The sequence below is a fragment of the Pteropus vampyrus genome, unplaced genomic scaffold (assembly GCF_000151845.1).
Source record: "Pteropus vampyrus isolate Shadow unplaced genomic scaffold, Pvam_2.0 Scaffold375, whole genome shotgun sequence".
NCBI lineage: Eukaryota > Metazoa > Chordata > Mammalia > Chiroptera > Pteropodidae > Pteropus > Pteropus vampyrus.
In genome coordinates this window covers 76657-92732 of record NW_011889156.1, presented here as the reverse complement: position 1 = coordinate 92732, position 16076 = coordinate 76657, and the positions used below count along the sequence as shown (strand labels likewise).

The window sequence follows — 16076 nt, the reverse complement described above, 5'->3', positions numbered from 1 at the left end:
AAAAAGAAAATGAAGAAACTGTGAGGAAAGAGTAAGATATTATTTTAAAAAAAAGAGGATTTGAGAAACAAATAAAATTGTAGAAATTAAACACAGGTGTTGAAACAAAAAATCAATAGATTCTCTCCTGCTAAAACGTTTCATCAACGGATTAAATTAAGTTCCAATGAAGAGATTATCAGAGATCTGCAAAACAGTGTTGAGAAAATTAATCAGCAAGACTCTGAAAAGATAAATATTAAAAATGTGAAAAAGAGGCGAAGAGAGATGACGTAGAAAATGAAAAGGTGCAAGACACACCAGAAAAGGGGAAGAGAGATTGTAGACCACGTGGTAAGAGCAGTATTTTAAGAGAACATGCTTCGAGGTTTCCTAAATCGATGAAAGACAGGAATCGACATGCCCGATAAATCCCGAGGAGTCCCAAGTAGTAGAAGTAAAAAGAAATATGTCTCTAATGCGCTGCAGGACGCCAAGAAAATAAAATCTTAAGAATGGCTGGGGAAAAAAGAGAGAATTTCCACAAAAGAAATCACAGAAGCACAGCAGACGCCAGAGGACAGTGAGATCTCATTTTCAAAGCATTCCAAGAAATGCACTGTCAAATTAAAATTCTCGCCCCAAGTCAACTGTTATTTGAGAGTAAGAATAAAGTTAAGGGACTTTAAAATAAAGAGACCGAAACGGTTTAGCATCTATAGGACTTAGTAAGAAACGAACTAATCCTAGGAAAAAAAAAAAAAAAACACGGGGGCAAGCAGCCATGGCATGCAGAGAAGCCGGTCACCGTGCGGATGGCTAAATGCGCCCCGACACGGCCAGGACGACAAAGCGCACGGGACGGCGCCTAAATGCGCCCCGACACGGCCAGAACGACAAAGCACATGGGACGGCGGGGCTGGAGGGACGACGAGGACGTCTGAGACGAGGGGTGACGAGAGGCGGAGCAAGTCAAGCGTCTCGTGATGCGGGAGGGCGGCCGACACGCCGCGCCGCTGAGGATTCAAGTCGAGGATGTGTGTTAAACGTAAGAGCTGCCCACAAAATAGTACAGAACTTCTACCCCAGGAGGAGGAAAAGGGACGTGCAAGCTCCAGGAACCCGAGAGAAGGCCGGAAGGAAGCGAAAAGAAGAACAAACAGCGACGAGAAGGTCTGGTAGACAAAAAATATAAAGAAAAAAACCCACATCTAACACTAAACACGAAAAGGCGTGCACAGCTAAATGAACGCCAAGTGAAGAAGGCTCACACGCACAACCGCACCCCTCAAATGATTATAAATGAAAACGCAACGGCCTCCCAGCCCACGGATTTAATCTAGCCTGACCCCGATAACAAAACCAGAGAAAGAACACAAAATAGCAAAACCATGGCCATTCTCATTTGTAAACATGGATGCAAAAATCCCAAATAGTAGCAGAACCAAACTACAGTATCTAATTTTTTCAAAGAAAACAAGGAAACACCCTTGTATTGCTCCAAGAACACAAGAAGAGTTTAACGTTAGAAAATGTATTAACGTAACTCACCACATAAACAGATTAAAGTACAGAAACTGTATGATCTTAATAGATCCAAGGAAAAAATTTCATAGAATTAACACGAGCACGATTTTAAAAAGAAAAGGTCTTCGCAAACTAGGAAGGGAACTTCCTTAAAGAATGTATAAAAAACCTGCCGTACACACGGTTAACGTAAACGGTCAGAAGCTTCCACTTACTAAGACCCTCACACACTACGCCTCTGGCGTGGGGGTCCTCACCGACACGAGGAAACAAGACACGTGGGAAAGATACTGTAGGTCCTCAACTTCCTGTGCCCCCCGGAAAGCAGTGTTTCTCCGAGTCGGAGGCTGCCAGCGGTCGTTGGCCCTGTTCGCAAGGGACCTGGGAAGGAGGGGACTCGGGGGGGGGGGGGGGCAGGGGACGGCTGGCAGAGTGCCATGAGGGGGTCCACAGACCAGCCCTGACATTTCATTAGGTAGATAAAGAGATGGTTAATAGAACCTGACAAGCCTGTGATCCAGAAATTTAAGTCAAATCTACATTTACTTTAGTGTCTATCTGGACATCGTGAAGTCATCGTGAGTTTTCTTGTAATGTTAGTATTTATTTTAATTGCTCCAGGGACTGTTCATTTATAATTCTGCTTTAAACATGCCAGTTATAGGAAAGCTACAATGTTCGCTTAGAAAACGAATCACTAAAAGTCGCGACCCTTCTTTGTCACGGGAGGCTGACCTTTCCCTGTCCACTCTGGTGATACTAAATTCACGAGGATTCCACGCAGCTCACGTGACTACGTCAACCTGCAGAAAAGGAACAGAGGTAAAGATGTTTTCCTCCTTACAGAAAGGTATATTGCAAGCAAAAATAAAGTGACTATCAGATTAAAACAATGCAGCACTCTATCAAATATTGAAAAAAAAATACGAGAAATAATAGAAAAACGAGGTGAGGCAGGTGTCACTTATCAAAACTCATTATAAATGATTAGTAATTAACCCGTGTGTTATTGCAGGGGTCCCCAGCCCCTGGGCAGTGGACCAGTACCAGCTGTGGCCTGTCAGGAGCCAGGCCACACGGCAGGAGGTGAGCAGCGGGCGAGAGAAGCTTCACCTGCATCTGCAGCCGCCGCCCGCGCCAGCATCGCCGCCCCAGCTCCGCCTCAGGTCGTCAGGAGCACCGGTCCCTGGTGCCACAAAGGCTGGGGACCGCTATGTTATTGGTACGAGGACAGGCAAATAGACCAATGAGACAGAGAAGAGGGAGTCTACGAAGAAACCCACGTTTCTATCAGAATTTGGGGTAACAGTGATGGCGCTGCAAGCTGACGGGGGAGGGATAAAGTTTTCAATCCCCCTGAAAAAATAAAAGCGCCACACGCCGCACACTGGCGGCAAACGTGTGCCACGGAGAAGGACCGCCCGCGTCCAATGCCACACGGCACGTCCAGACGAGGACCGAGGCCGCGTGGGGAACGGAACCCTACAAAGGTCGTCTGGAGAAAGGGCGTTCTGGTGACATGTCAGCGACGAAAGTCCAGCTGGGTCCAAAGAGAATGGCAGGAGAGGAACCGGCTTCGAAAATACACATATTCTTCGGGAAGGGGGACGAAGAGTTTAAGACATGCACAATAAAAGTCAGTTTGCGTCACCTGGCTGTGGATGCGCAGGACGGCTGGCCCCGCCGGCACGTGTGTGGGTCCTCGAGGGCTCTTCTGTGCATTAACGAAAACACCGTGTTTCATCTGTGTCGCACAGGTGTGGCACACCTGCATTCTGCTCTCGTCAGTTACAACAACGCGGGCATCTTCCGGGGACGGGGCAGGCCCAGTCGTGTCTCCCCAGCGGTTTCACGGCTTTTAATTGTGTGGCTGTCCTGTCACTTATGCACCTGCGTTTCAAACTTGTTAACATTCCAAACAATCCCGTGAGTGATTTCGCCACGGCACGAACGACTGACAGCTATGGCCAGGGCACCCGGGGGACCAGTAACTCCGGCGTGAGCGCCACGCGCCGCACATCGACACAGTGCGGTGGCCCGTCAGCCCTCGGCCCCCCTGCTCGGGGAACGGCGACCCCCGGCCGTGGTAGTGTGCCTTCCTCTCATGGTGACAGCTCGGGCGTCTCCTCCGATGCTTGAGAGCCATTCGCGTTCCATGCCCGAAAACCGCCTCTTATCGGTCAGGAAAAAGGCAGAGGGCGCTCCAGGTGTCACACCGGGAAAGCGCTTCATACAGGTGCTTCCACGGGCTTGGAAGGGCCGGGTGACAGGAAGGACCGGGAGCGCGGCCAGCGAGGTCCGGAACTCGAGAAAGCACAGGAACTGCAGGAAGCCACAGCCGATGACCTCGGCCGCCTGCAGCACCGAGGCAGGTGGCCGGCGGCGCGCGAGCTCCTGCAGAAGCGCACGTACGCCACCCGCACGCGCCGTCACGCCCGGCGGTGCTCGAGGGACCACGCTGGCCTCTGTCCTCTTGTTTTTCAAATATTACATGTGCTCCCCACGAGCACACTGCAGATAAAACCCTCTCGGCAGGACAATCAAGGGAGTGTGGCCCCCAGGCTTCCAGGCCCTGGACGAGTACCAGCAGGCGACGCCGGCCTGGTCCCCCGGCCACCCTGCACTCACGCGCACCCGTCCGGCGAGGGTGAAGCTTCCAGGGAACCCCGGAGCTCCATTGACACGGTGCGAGCGGCCACGTGGGGTGGGGCTGCAGTCATCGCCTCCCTACGAGGGGAGGGGGGTCTACCGCCCACCGCCTGCCTCTGGGTCCAGCCCTCCTGTTCCATACCAGGTGCCTTTACGTCCCTGTCACCTGAAGACTAAATTAAAAGGTTAAGCAACATGGGTGGACCTCGAGATAACCACGCTAAGCGAAATAAGCCAGACAGGAAAAGTTGAAAATCACACGATATCACCTATATGTGGGCTATAAACCTAAAGGCAACAAAGAACAGGACAAACAAACAGAGATTCGTGGACGTGGACTACAGACTAGTGGTTACCAGAGGGTGGGGGGAGGATGGGGGAGGTAGACGGGGTAAAGGGGGTCAAATACAGGGGGGGGGGGGGTGAAGTGGGTAAAGGGGATCAAATACACGGTAGCTGAAGGAAACTGGACTTTGGGTGGTAAACACACACCAGAATATGCGGATGTCAAATGATAATGTACACCTGAAAATTATGTAATTGTATTAACCAATGTTACTCCGACAAACTTAATTTTTTTGTGGGGGAAAAAAAGGTTAATCAGCAACAATGTAACCTACATAAAAGAACAAAGTAAAAGCAGAGGAAAAAAAAAAGACGCAGAAAACACGTGCACTGCCGAGCGATGGCACAGTCACCGGCGTCGTTTCTGCAGCTGCTCCTGAGGTGACGGGATTTAAGTTTTCTTCTCCTACCCCTTCTGCCTTCAGCCAAAACCGCAGCTCACTGCGACCCTCTGCCTTGGGTGACCCCAATCTCCATTCCCGAAGGGTGAGCACCGCTGGGCTTCCGTGTCTTTGGGGTTGCTCCAGACTTCCACGATTCCACCTGCACTCACGCAAGCACCCAGGGGTGCTCCAGACACCACTGTGGGCACGTGTGCTTTGCATCGCGTGGACAAGGCAGCTCTGGGGGCTTATTCGCATTATAAATATGGAAAATAGTTCTGGGCTTTGAGCCCTGTGTCCTTGTGTTGCCTGCTGCTGTGCTGCCATGTGTCTGGGAGCGACTCTGAGATGTGGGGTAAGCAATTCCTTTTATTAGTCAAAAGATCATTGAGATGGGTTACAAGAATTCTTCTAAAAAAGTAGGCCAGGAGGAAATACACTTTTGACAGCAAAAGCACAGACAAAAAAACAAAAATATGTAAGTAGGACGACATCAAAGTAAAAAAAAGCTTCTGCAAGGTAAAAGAGACAATCGAACAGAAAAAGCAACCTACCAAACGGGAGAAATTATCTGCAAATCGCGTAGCTGAGAAGGGCCTAATAATCAAAGCATATAAAGGACTCTTAGAACTCGATGGCAGACAAGATGACCCCGATTGAAAATGGGCAGAAGTGAACAGTTTTCCAACGAGGACACACGCATGGCCAGCGGGGACACAGAAAGGGGCTCATCAGCATCGCTCGCCAGGGACGTGCGGATGAAAACACAGTGAGATGGCACCTGTCGCCGGTTAGAACGGCGAGTGCTGGCGAAGGTGTGGCGGGGCTGGAAACCGGTCCAGGCACCGTGGAAAGGACGTGGGGCTCCTCCAAAAATTAACGACAGGACGAGCACGGGACCCAGCAACCCCTCCTCTGAATACACATCCAAAGGGAGTGAACACGGGGTATCGAAAGGTCTCTGCATCCCCGTGTCCGCTGCAGTGTCGCTCACGACAAAGCATGAAAACGTCCTGAGTATCTGTCCATGGGCGAATGGTAAAGAACAGGTGTCACACACACGCGTGCTCACATACGTGCGCTCACACACATGCGCGCACATACACACGCGCGCTCACACCCACACAGGAATATCATTCGGCCTCAAGAACAAAGGAAATCCTGTCATTTGGGACAACCTGGAAAGACCTCGAGGGCACTGTGCTAAATGAGATGAGTCAGGGACGAGTGCCGCGTGACCTCACTCACACTTGGGATATAAAGAAGACAAACTCAGAGAATGGTGGTTGCCAGGGGCTGGGGGCAGGGAAAACGGGCCCATCGTGCTCAGAGTACGAAGTCCCAGTGATGATCAGGTTGACAGGTTTGAGGGGCCAGCACGGTGATCATGGCTAACGACATGTATCCTATACCTGAATGTTGCTGAGAGTTCACCTTAAACGTTCTCAAATGATCTCAAAAAGAAACGGTTTGTAACTATGTAGGATGACGGATATTTAAAAACAAAACAACTTTCGTGGTGTGACAGGACAGAGGGAGTCACCGACAGGTGATAGTAGTAATTTTGCAATTTGCAAATGCATCAAAGTGACGACGGTTTATATATTTCTCAACGTGATCAAAAAACAACATTGACTTTTATGTTTCAATATTTTAATCAAAGACTTCAGCTTTTAACAACTCTAAGATATTCATCAATCTATTATTACTTGAACACAAATTTAACATCAAGGGACAGAAGAAACAAAAATACGTAACGGGACTACACTTCGGCAGCATTATCTCCAAACAGGGAGCCCGGAAAAACTCACTGACCCCCAAAACCATCCAACCGACCGAAGTTATCAGGCCTGTCTACGGTTTATTTTCCAAGAAAATTACACTTTCAAAGAATCAGCCTTTACACACAGAGCAGCTACTCTCTCCAAAAATAAAATCCAGTATCTAGATTCTCAAAACTCACAGGAACGAATGGAAGCGTCTGGCTGTCGGCCACCAGTGTCACGTGTCACGTCGCAGGGACGGTCCGCAGCCGATCTCAGCAGGCGAAGTCCAACCCCGACAGAGCCAGAGGCTGCCGCTGTTAGTCCCGGCCGCGCTGACAATTGTCTTATTGCTGAATTGTACGTGATACGTTTTTCTTTGGCAACTTTTTATACTATACTATCGATGAACAAAGTGGACAACTATAAAGGTTTGGATTTACTTAGTATTTCAAAAATTTCAAAAATTCATTATAATTATTTAAATGTAATTTTTATAGATGCTAGAATAGCAAAGCCTCCGAACATGCCTACTGTAATATAATGAACAGAAAAAAATTGTTAATCACTACTAAAAGCTTTTCGGTTGTATGTACAAGTGTATAATTCAGCTCGAACACCAGTGAAAATATTACAATGTTAGTTCCAACTTTCTACCCGACTTCCTGTGATAAAAAAGTTAAATGTAGAAACCAACGTCTGGGTATCCGTCAATTTTTCTGGAAGGCTGTTTCACATGGATTCAAAATGGCCTAAAATTAGCTAGAATATAATAATGTGAATTCTCCCTACGATGCCTCATAAAATTATACTGATCACTTAGGAATTTTTAATTCCGTTCTATGAAATAAGCCTCTTTTGGAGGCTCGGCACAATATTACCAAGAAATTTATACAAAAACCTCAAGTCCAGATGTCTAAGAAATCTTTTCTATAACAAAATCACCAACATAAATTATAAATGTCTCCCACTAACTATTACCACTCCCAAATTCACACAAAGTAAATTAAAACGAGTATGGCAAAAATGCGCACTGCCGCAACGTCACATCACAAAGGTGAGTGATGAAATTTAGCCCGCACAAACTCAAACGGGCACATGTGCCAACATCTGTATGCGAACTTTCATGAGTAAAAGAAACGACTCGTTTTGATAATTTTATGTGCAGCTTCTATATAATTTAAAACAAGTACAACTGAGAGATTTCTAGGTAAAAGCCACAATCAAGTCAAATAAAATACTAAATAACAGTCTTACAAATGGGTCTGCCTCAGGAGTTCTCAAGAGAATCACAACTGACGCTATTCTACGAAATGCCCTCTTCTCGATCGATCATCTCCGTTTTACCTGAGAAGACATCTGCCAGCATGTGCTTTGGAATTTCGGACCCCCGGACTTTCAGGGCATAGCAAGCGTTCTCCACCTTGGCCAGACTCTGCTTCAGGGTGTACAGCTTCTTAGAGACCTCGTAAGGCCCGGTGTTGCCAATGAAGGAAAAGCCATCGTAAACCTGCCGTAAAAACCGGCTCACTTCAAAGGGGGTGGCGATGTCCCCGTTGCCCACACTGTTAATACACATCCGCATCAATTCTCCAGTTAAATCTGCCACTCCCAGAAGGTAGTCGACGGGTGTGACTTTCAGTCTCCAAGGACCACACTGTTTATCTGGAGCATCGGAAGAGGGCTGGGGAGAAAAGCACACACGCACACACACAGAGAAAACACGGTGAGAAAGCGTGAACACGCACGCATCGCATTTACTGTAAGGCTCACAATTAGCAGCAGATCGGCCAGACCCAGCCTCTCTGAACAAAGAGATTTACTTTGTTTAATGACCACTGGCGATTGTTACCAGATTGTTACCAGACGAAGTCGTGCCCTGGGGAAGGGGAGCTGAACTAAATTACTTTAAGACAATCGATACTGTGTTACTATAAACTCCACTACTTCCAATTTCACTTGACACACAAAAGAAACAAAAACGTTCTTAAGTGAGGTCTAATTACTTCCCTGCGAGACATCCACTTACTGACAGACCATAAGGCCCTCCGTGTCTGTGACCCGTTCCCGTTCACCAGGTCACTCGGCCCCTCCCTAGTCTCTCTCCGATCTGTCCTCAGTACCGACCTGCCCTCGGTACACCGACCTGCCCTCGGTACCCTCGGGCCGATTTCTCTCCCGGTCCACCCTCCCGGGCGGCTGGACGGGCCTACTTTCTACCGCATCTGCCCAGCAAAATCACAGCCCTGAACCGGCATCAAAACCCACTCTCCTGAGTGCTTTACTCGAGGGGCTGAGCGCCACTGAGCTGCACGATGACGAAAATCAAAACCACACGGAGTCCGTCAGGCCACAAGTCACCCCCGCTCCTCCCGGCCCTGTACTGGCCCTTGGGCGGTTCTGTCCAGACCTCCGGCACTGTCCTCAGCCCCCTACTCAACCCCAAACCTCCTCACTCTCGGCAGAGGATGCTGCCTCTTGTCAACAGCTCGGTCACTTGCCAGATCCCTTGGCACGAGCGCTCTCAATGACCTCGCCCCTACGACAAGCAGGCAAGCTTGCTGACAGCCACACCCACCTTTACCTTCTATCCTCCAGTCTCAGGTGATGGCTTGTCCCTCCTCTTCCAAATGACCTTGACCCATCTCCTCCCACCTCTTCCAGGACCTTGCTTCGGGGTGTATGCCCTTGGGCAAGTTATTGCATCTCTCTAAAACCTCAGTTTCCTCATCTGTAAAACGGGATAACAGTGTCTACCTCAGAGGTTTATTCCAAGGACGAGATGACATGTACCAAGTTCTTGGCATCGTGCCCAACCCAAGTAAACACTCGGTAAATGTTAGCTGTCACCGTCGCCACCACCACGACCGTCTCCTCTCCACTGGAATTTCTCTGACGAGGCGATGCTTAAATTATTACTGAAAAATCTGCATGACACTCAGCGAGGGAAACTTGCCATCACCCCAGGACGCTTTAGGCAGAGGGGTCTGCAAAGGTGTGGAGGTGGGAACTGTGCTGTACGTTTGAGAAACTAGTGAAAAAGTTTAAAGCAGCGGCACAGGATGAGTCTGGAAGGACGGACAGCGACGGAAAGTCACGTGAAGCAATCTGAACTTTCTAGGTAACGGGGCGTCGCTGAGAATCAAGTAAGGAAATGACAGTCCAATTTCAGTACTGACGTCACTTAACGTCGCTGGACTACGCTTCGGGGCCCACGCGGCCCGATCCCTCAACGTAAAGTGTGACAAATGGGGTCCCAGTATCGCCACAGGTACTCCAGCTGGTTCAGGCAAGTACCCCACGCGGGCTCCCCAATTACTGATGCCTCTGAAATTACATCGTGCCATAAACGTACCTGCTACGCTTTGTTTGCTGGAGAACTGGCGTTTTTTAGATTGCGGTAGGGGGAGGGGAGCTGAATTTCACGGGTCATTCGTAAAAATTCTTTGTGCTCAAAAGATACTCTTATTTCTGTCATTAGACAGGAAGGAGTTCCCTTGTTAAAACTAAGAAGTTGATTTTGGAGAAAAAAGCATGTTAAAAAAGAACAAATTTCAACTAATTATCAAGGAAATAAATTCTGCTTTACTGATAATGTATATTCGGACTAGGAAAAAGAAAATTACTTAAAATGCAGGTTTTCTAGATGGATCTGAAGTATTTAGGAGTGAGATAGCATGACAGCCATAATTTAAAGAGACTTAGCAAAAAATATTTAGATGACACATTATGGCAAAATGTTAACGAAGGCTGAACACAGGTCGTGGGTCTACAGGTGTTCATCTGTTACTATTCTCTCTACTTTTCAGCATGTTTGAAATTTTTCATAATAAAAGGTTCTTTAAAATTAAATGGTTTCACAATACTCTCAACAGGCACATCTGGGCAAAATTCCCAGAATTTTGAGCACCAAGAATCTTCAATGCTAAAAGGAAAAATTATTTGTGAATATGGTCTTAACGATTTGAAGTGTCTCTGAATATTATGATGCCGTAATCTTAGAATAATTTACTATCTGTTCTCAAAATCTGCATTTACTCAGTTTCTCGTTCCCATCCGGCCCGATCCGCCCACTGCGAGGGAACCTGAGGGAAGGCCCGGCGGCCCCTTCGCAGAGCTGGAAGCTGGGCTGGCGAGGCTCCTTTCTTTCAGGAGCTCGATCTGCACCAAATGAATCAAAAATATGGAGAAACTTTACTTCTCAAAATTAACTTCTTCCTTAATAAACTTCCTACCATGTGAAAAACAGAACATACTTGGCTTCCTTAGAGTGTTACATGTGTCGAGCCAAATTCTCACTTTTCAATATTAACGTTTTAGTTGATAGTTAAGAAAACCCTATCTCTACAGCTGCTTCTCTCTTCTGCCTCCGTATCCCGACTCTTTTTGAGCAATGTTTAAAAATAATACTGAAACAAAGAAAAAGGGTAAAAAATAAAGAAAAACACTATCATCTTGTCTTTAAGTGTACTCATTCTCTCGGGAAACAAAATTTTCAAACCCTCACGGCTCACTGCTGGAATATCACATCTTGTAACCCAGGGAAAAACAGCATCTAGTGAAAGTTCGAACTGCAAGTTCTCTCTTTCCTGCCTCAGGAGAGCCACGGAGTGTTCGGCGCCGAGCACTAAGACCCGAGCGAGGGACTCGCGGCTCCCCCTGCGTCACGGAGACTTTACGCTGACCTCTGTGATGACGGCTGCGAGGGCTGTGTGTCACGTGCCACACACTGCCCAGTTTACAACCTTTAAGTCAGAGCCTTCGAAACGCTCCCTGGAGGCAGATCCTCTGAGAAGCACCGGCAGGGCGGGCACGGGGCTGGTGCCGATTCACGACAACTGGCCTCAGAGCTCAGCTGTCAACCCTCAGCGGTCATGTGGCTTTCTGTGTGGCTTTTTACACGTTATTCAAACTCTCAACGCCCGCTTCCCTCTGTTAAAATGAGGGTGGTGACTCTTCCCTCCCAGGTTAACAGAAGGATGAAATGAGGCTGTGAGTACAAAGGACACACAGACACACACAGTAAAACGAGTGACCGCACGGCCGCCACGCGGCTGCGCTTCAGCAGCATGTCCTACTCTCCAGGTGCAGGGGCAGAACGACCCTCCCCGGTGGGCGCACAGCCTCGCTGCAGAAAGCGACCACGTCCTGACCACAAGCCAGGAAACCTCCCCACGTTCGCTGGGCCGTGACACACACGCGGTAATCAACACGAAACAGCGTTTTCGGTTCTTACGGTCTTGTTTTCTTTCCCGGTGTCTTCTGTTGTAAATATCAGCTGCTTGTTAATGTCATCCATACTGATAAGTGACCGTGTTTTGATAAAGTGTTGGAAAGTGACAGCCTCCACATACTCCTGGAGTCCTGAAAGACCAACCGAGAGAATTACGAAGGACCATCATTCCCTCGAGAAGCGCGTCCCCAGAAAACACTGCCGGCGACGGCCAGTCAGCTCGACACGGGCCGGGACTCAACACCCAGGGCGCGGTCACCGGGGGACGGGGACTAGACCCGAGCACGGCACGTGCTCCTGAGACTGAGCCACACAGACCGCGCGAGGACACACTCGTGACTTCTTCTTCTAGTTCAGGAGTCATTAGTCTTAAAAATCTACTCTTTCCTACAGAGAAATGTCACTGATTTTTAGAAAAAAATTTTTAAGAATTTAAAAAGGGCTTTTTATGAAAATCCCGATAGGCTTTAATGAACATTATATAGCGGATTATTTTTTTCTCCCTGAAGCAGCAAAATAAACAATCGTATGAAACAGAATTAAAGATTGTTTTCAGCCTTCTAAAAATTCTAAGTAAAAAGCACTATAAATAATGCAGACTAGTGTGAAAATACAAAATACTGTTTTTCCCCTCGTACTTTTCTCATAGATAACTCCTTTCTGCTTTAGCAGTTTAAGTTAAAGAAAAAAGCTAACGAGCAATAGTTTTGTACCAGACGTAACTTGTAAAAAATTCACGCTGAATGAAAAATACATTTTGGAAAAGGTCAAAAGTACTATAAACACTTTCACAAGTGTTACGAAACAACTAACTTCTAGAGCCACGATTTCAACCTTATTTTATTACGCTGTCATTTATGAGGTGATACAGGGAGAAAGCATTTTTTTAAAACGATTACCGTTACTGTCAGGTTAAGAAAGTATCTTAGTCTTCTTTTTGAAGGCTTTAACGTAAAAGCAAGAACGAATTCTGATTGTGGAGCGAACACTCCGACCGGAACTCAGTAGAATCATCGGCGTTTGTCTAACGCTTCGTGTGACAGGGGTCCCGCCCCTCACGCCACCCCACAGGAGCGGGCGCTGAAGCTGGGCTCGGCGGCCACAGGGCGGAGAAGGCTGACCACGTGCGCCACTGCGTCCAAGGCCGGACGAGGGCCAAAGGCAGAAAGGGAAACGGATGACCCAGTTTTGATGGCAATAGGAGGAAACACCTCAATGAAAATATCCCGACTCACTGCAGCCACAGACGACGCCACCGTGAGGTGGGAAAGCAGGCGCCTGCGGCTGGCGGGGGAGGGGAGCGTGGCGGAGCAGGGCCCTGTGCGCTGGCCACGGCGTGCCGAGATGCGGCACGAGAGCTGAGTCTGACAAAACGCGACAGCGTTTTATTCACAATTAAAAATATCTGAAATTGTCGTTTGATATAGGCGACCACCCAGTGCCTTTCCCTAAAGACAGTCTGTATTTTTCATTTCCGTCCAGAAATACTTCCTGCGCGAAAAGCAAACAGCAAATCTTAAGGACCGCACGCCACGTCTCTAAGTGTGCTCGAGCGTGTGACCTCTGCAGAATGAGCGCAACAAGATGCACGGGGACGTCCGTCATTACGACCGTCACAGAACAAGGGACAGAGCTACAAGACTGACAAGACGCGCCCCTCGCCAGCCTGCGCCTCTGGGCTCCGCCGTTTCGGATGGTGACGGTGGGCCCGGAGGCGGCTGCCCTTCACCGGGGGGCACAGCACTGAACTTGGGGCAAAGGCGCTGGGAGCACAGCGGGGCGGGGCAGCTCCCTCCCGGCAGTGTGGCCCCCGCGGCCTTCCGTGTGCGGCACCACCCTGGGGACAGCTTCCCTTGGACTCGGGGCGGCTTCCCAGAGAGCCACCTCCTCGGGTAGGGAGTTTCGGGGATTCGGGGGGGTGGCTCCACCCCACAGACAGTCTTCCAGAGAATTCCCCCAGCTCGACGCCTCGGCACACTCCTTGGCCGTCCACCGGGGCGACAGCCGGGGGGGGCTTCCTGCCAGATCCAGTCCTCCCCTGCTGCTCTGCTTCGTCCCGTCCCGGGCGGTGGCCGCTGCTCGTCTGGCACCCCTGGACCCCTCTCACCAGGTAACCCCTGCACGGGCAATGCCTTCTATCAGACGTCCCCCATCCAGTGCCTGTGCAGCTTGCTCCCTGTCTGGACCCTGATGAACATGACAAAGAGGACACCGTTCCCCCTGCACCCTGTTTCCCTGCTGGCTGTGACCTTGCGTGTCAAACTGGCTAGCGACGGTGCCCAGCTGTTGGGTCCAATACCAGTCCAGATGTGGCTGTGAAAGTACTTTTTAGACGTGATTAACATTTAAACCGAGAGACTAAGTAAAGCAGATTACGCACGCCCCACGGTGGAGGGAGCCCACTTATTCCAGTCCGCTGAAGGCCTTGAGAACAAAAGGTGAGGTTTGCCAAAGAAGCAATCTGCCAATTCCTTAAATTCAATGCATCAAAACCTCCATCCACCCACCCACCCACCCATCCATCCTTCCATCCTTCCTTCCTTCCATCCTTCCATCCATCCATCCATCCATCCTTGTCGGCCTGGAGACCCCTAACGGTGGAACGGCGGGCGTGCACACGAGAGGCGGCTTCAGCTGGATCCGCAGACCCCAGCTGCCCCCCGACACCACCCTCTGCTGCCTCCACTTCCCGGGCTCTCCCCGCACAGCCCCTGCCTCGGGGTTCCCTGCCGCTCCCTCCCTCACAGGGAGCCTTCGTCCCCAGCGTCCCACTCCTGCACCATCACTCAGAGCCCTCCTGCCAAACCCCCTTCCTGAGAAGCTGTCCCTGGGGCCACCGACTCCAAGCCGAACCCCAGCCAGCACCTTCCTGCACAGCACCAACCGTGTTCAAACCCGCCAGAGCCCGCTGAACGCCGGACGCCACCCCTGCCAGATGGGCACCATGCAACTGCCCTGTTCACTGCTGGATCCCGGGCCTAATATGACGCCTGGCACAAAGACGTGCGGCGAAATGAGGGGGGCCTGTTTTTGAAAGAGCAATTATAAATTGTTTTATAAAACAGTAAGTAGGGAAATGCCTATCTTGAAGACATAAAATACAATCAAGAAATAAGAAACTAAAATACGATACACATAACATGATTATAAACAGACAGTGAGAAACGGGGGAAATTCGCTACTGAACATCGAAAGGATCCTAACCAACTCCACATTCTACGCAAAGTGGCTTGGGCGCTTCCAGTGGGACCGACGCTGCTCGACTGCTCTACCCCGCGCAGAGATCCAGCGGGGTCGTGTCTGAGCATCCGGTCCTACGCAAGGACCGAGGCTGCGCTGCGTGGCGGGAGCACCCGGGGCGCTGCCCCTTCGTCTAACGGAGCCCTTAAGGAGCGTCTGCACACACACGGTAGATGTGGAGCGCACCTGAGGGCAGGAACCACGGAGCTGAAACGCCTCGCACAGTGAAAGAGAAGCGATTTTAAGTTTCACGATTCGGCAACAGGACAGGGAGCGAGAATCAAAAGGAGCGCAAGCAACGACAAAGCGGACTCTGCTTTCCAAAACCGGTCCCGGACTCGGCACAGCCCTGCTTACAGGACAGGCCAAGTGCAGGGCAACGTGTGGCAAAGCCCACTCCCTCCGCGTGCAGAAAACACGTCCGAGTCCACGCGTGTCCCACCCGCCTGAGCCGATTCGAAGTGTGAAAAATGACTCAATAACGCTTAAAGAAGGGGTCGTTCGTAAGGTCCGCTAAGTACGGCCAACTCCCGGGCCTGTGTCTCTTGACAAAACGGAAGCGCTCAGCACCACGATCGCCATGGTGCTTTGCAAACTTCGAATGGCATGAACTGTTCTTCCTACAGAAATGTCCAAAAAAAGCATCCATCTCAGCAAAGGTCAAGTGCACGGCGACCAGCCAGGAAGGGCATTCCTGCAACAGAGCGCGGGCGAATGATTAAAAAAGGAGAATCTTGTTGCTGAAATGCTTGCAGTCTTAAAAACAAACGCATATGAAAGTAAACTCACCAAATAGGGTAAACAACATAACAATGTAGCATCCCAGTCGGTTTCAGGGCACAGTTCTGGGGCACTAAGCGCGTTCACTGCCAGAAGCTGCCACCGCCACCTCCAGAATGTCTGCATCGTGCAACCCGAACTCTGCACCCGTTCACGACCTGCTGCGTCCCCCCAGCC

At 49.6% G+C, this 16076-nt stretch overlaps 1 protein-coding gene across 1 annotated transcript in view; it reads right to left on the bottom strand.

Moving 5' to 3' along the window:
• Window positions 1-6519: 6519 nt before the first annotated feature.
• The window catches only part of TSNAX (translin associated factor X), a 26307-nt gene continuing 16750 nt past the window's right edge, over window positions 6520-16076 (bottom strand). Inside the window, exons 5-6 of the mRNA XM_011379763.2 lie at window positions 11883-12010; window positions 6520-8330 (exon numbers count right to left, since the gene is read on the bottom strand). Coding sequence (XP_011378065.1) covers window positions 7953-8330; window positions 11883-12010 — 506 coding nt within the window. The 3' untranslated portion in view covers window positions 6520-7952. The remainder of the gene's footprint in view (window positions 8331-11882; window positions 12011-16076) is intronic.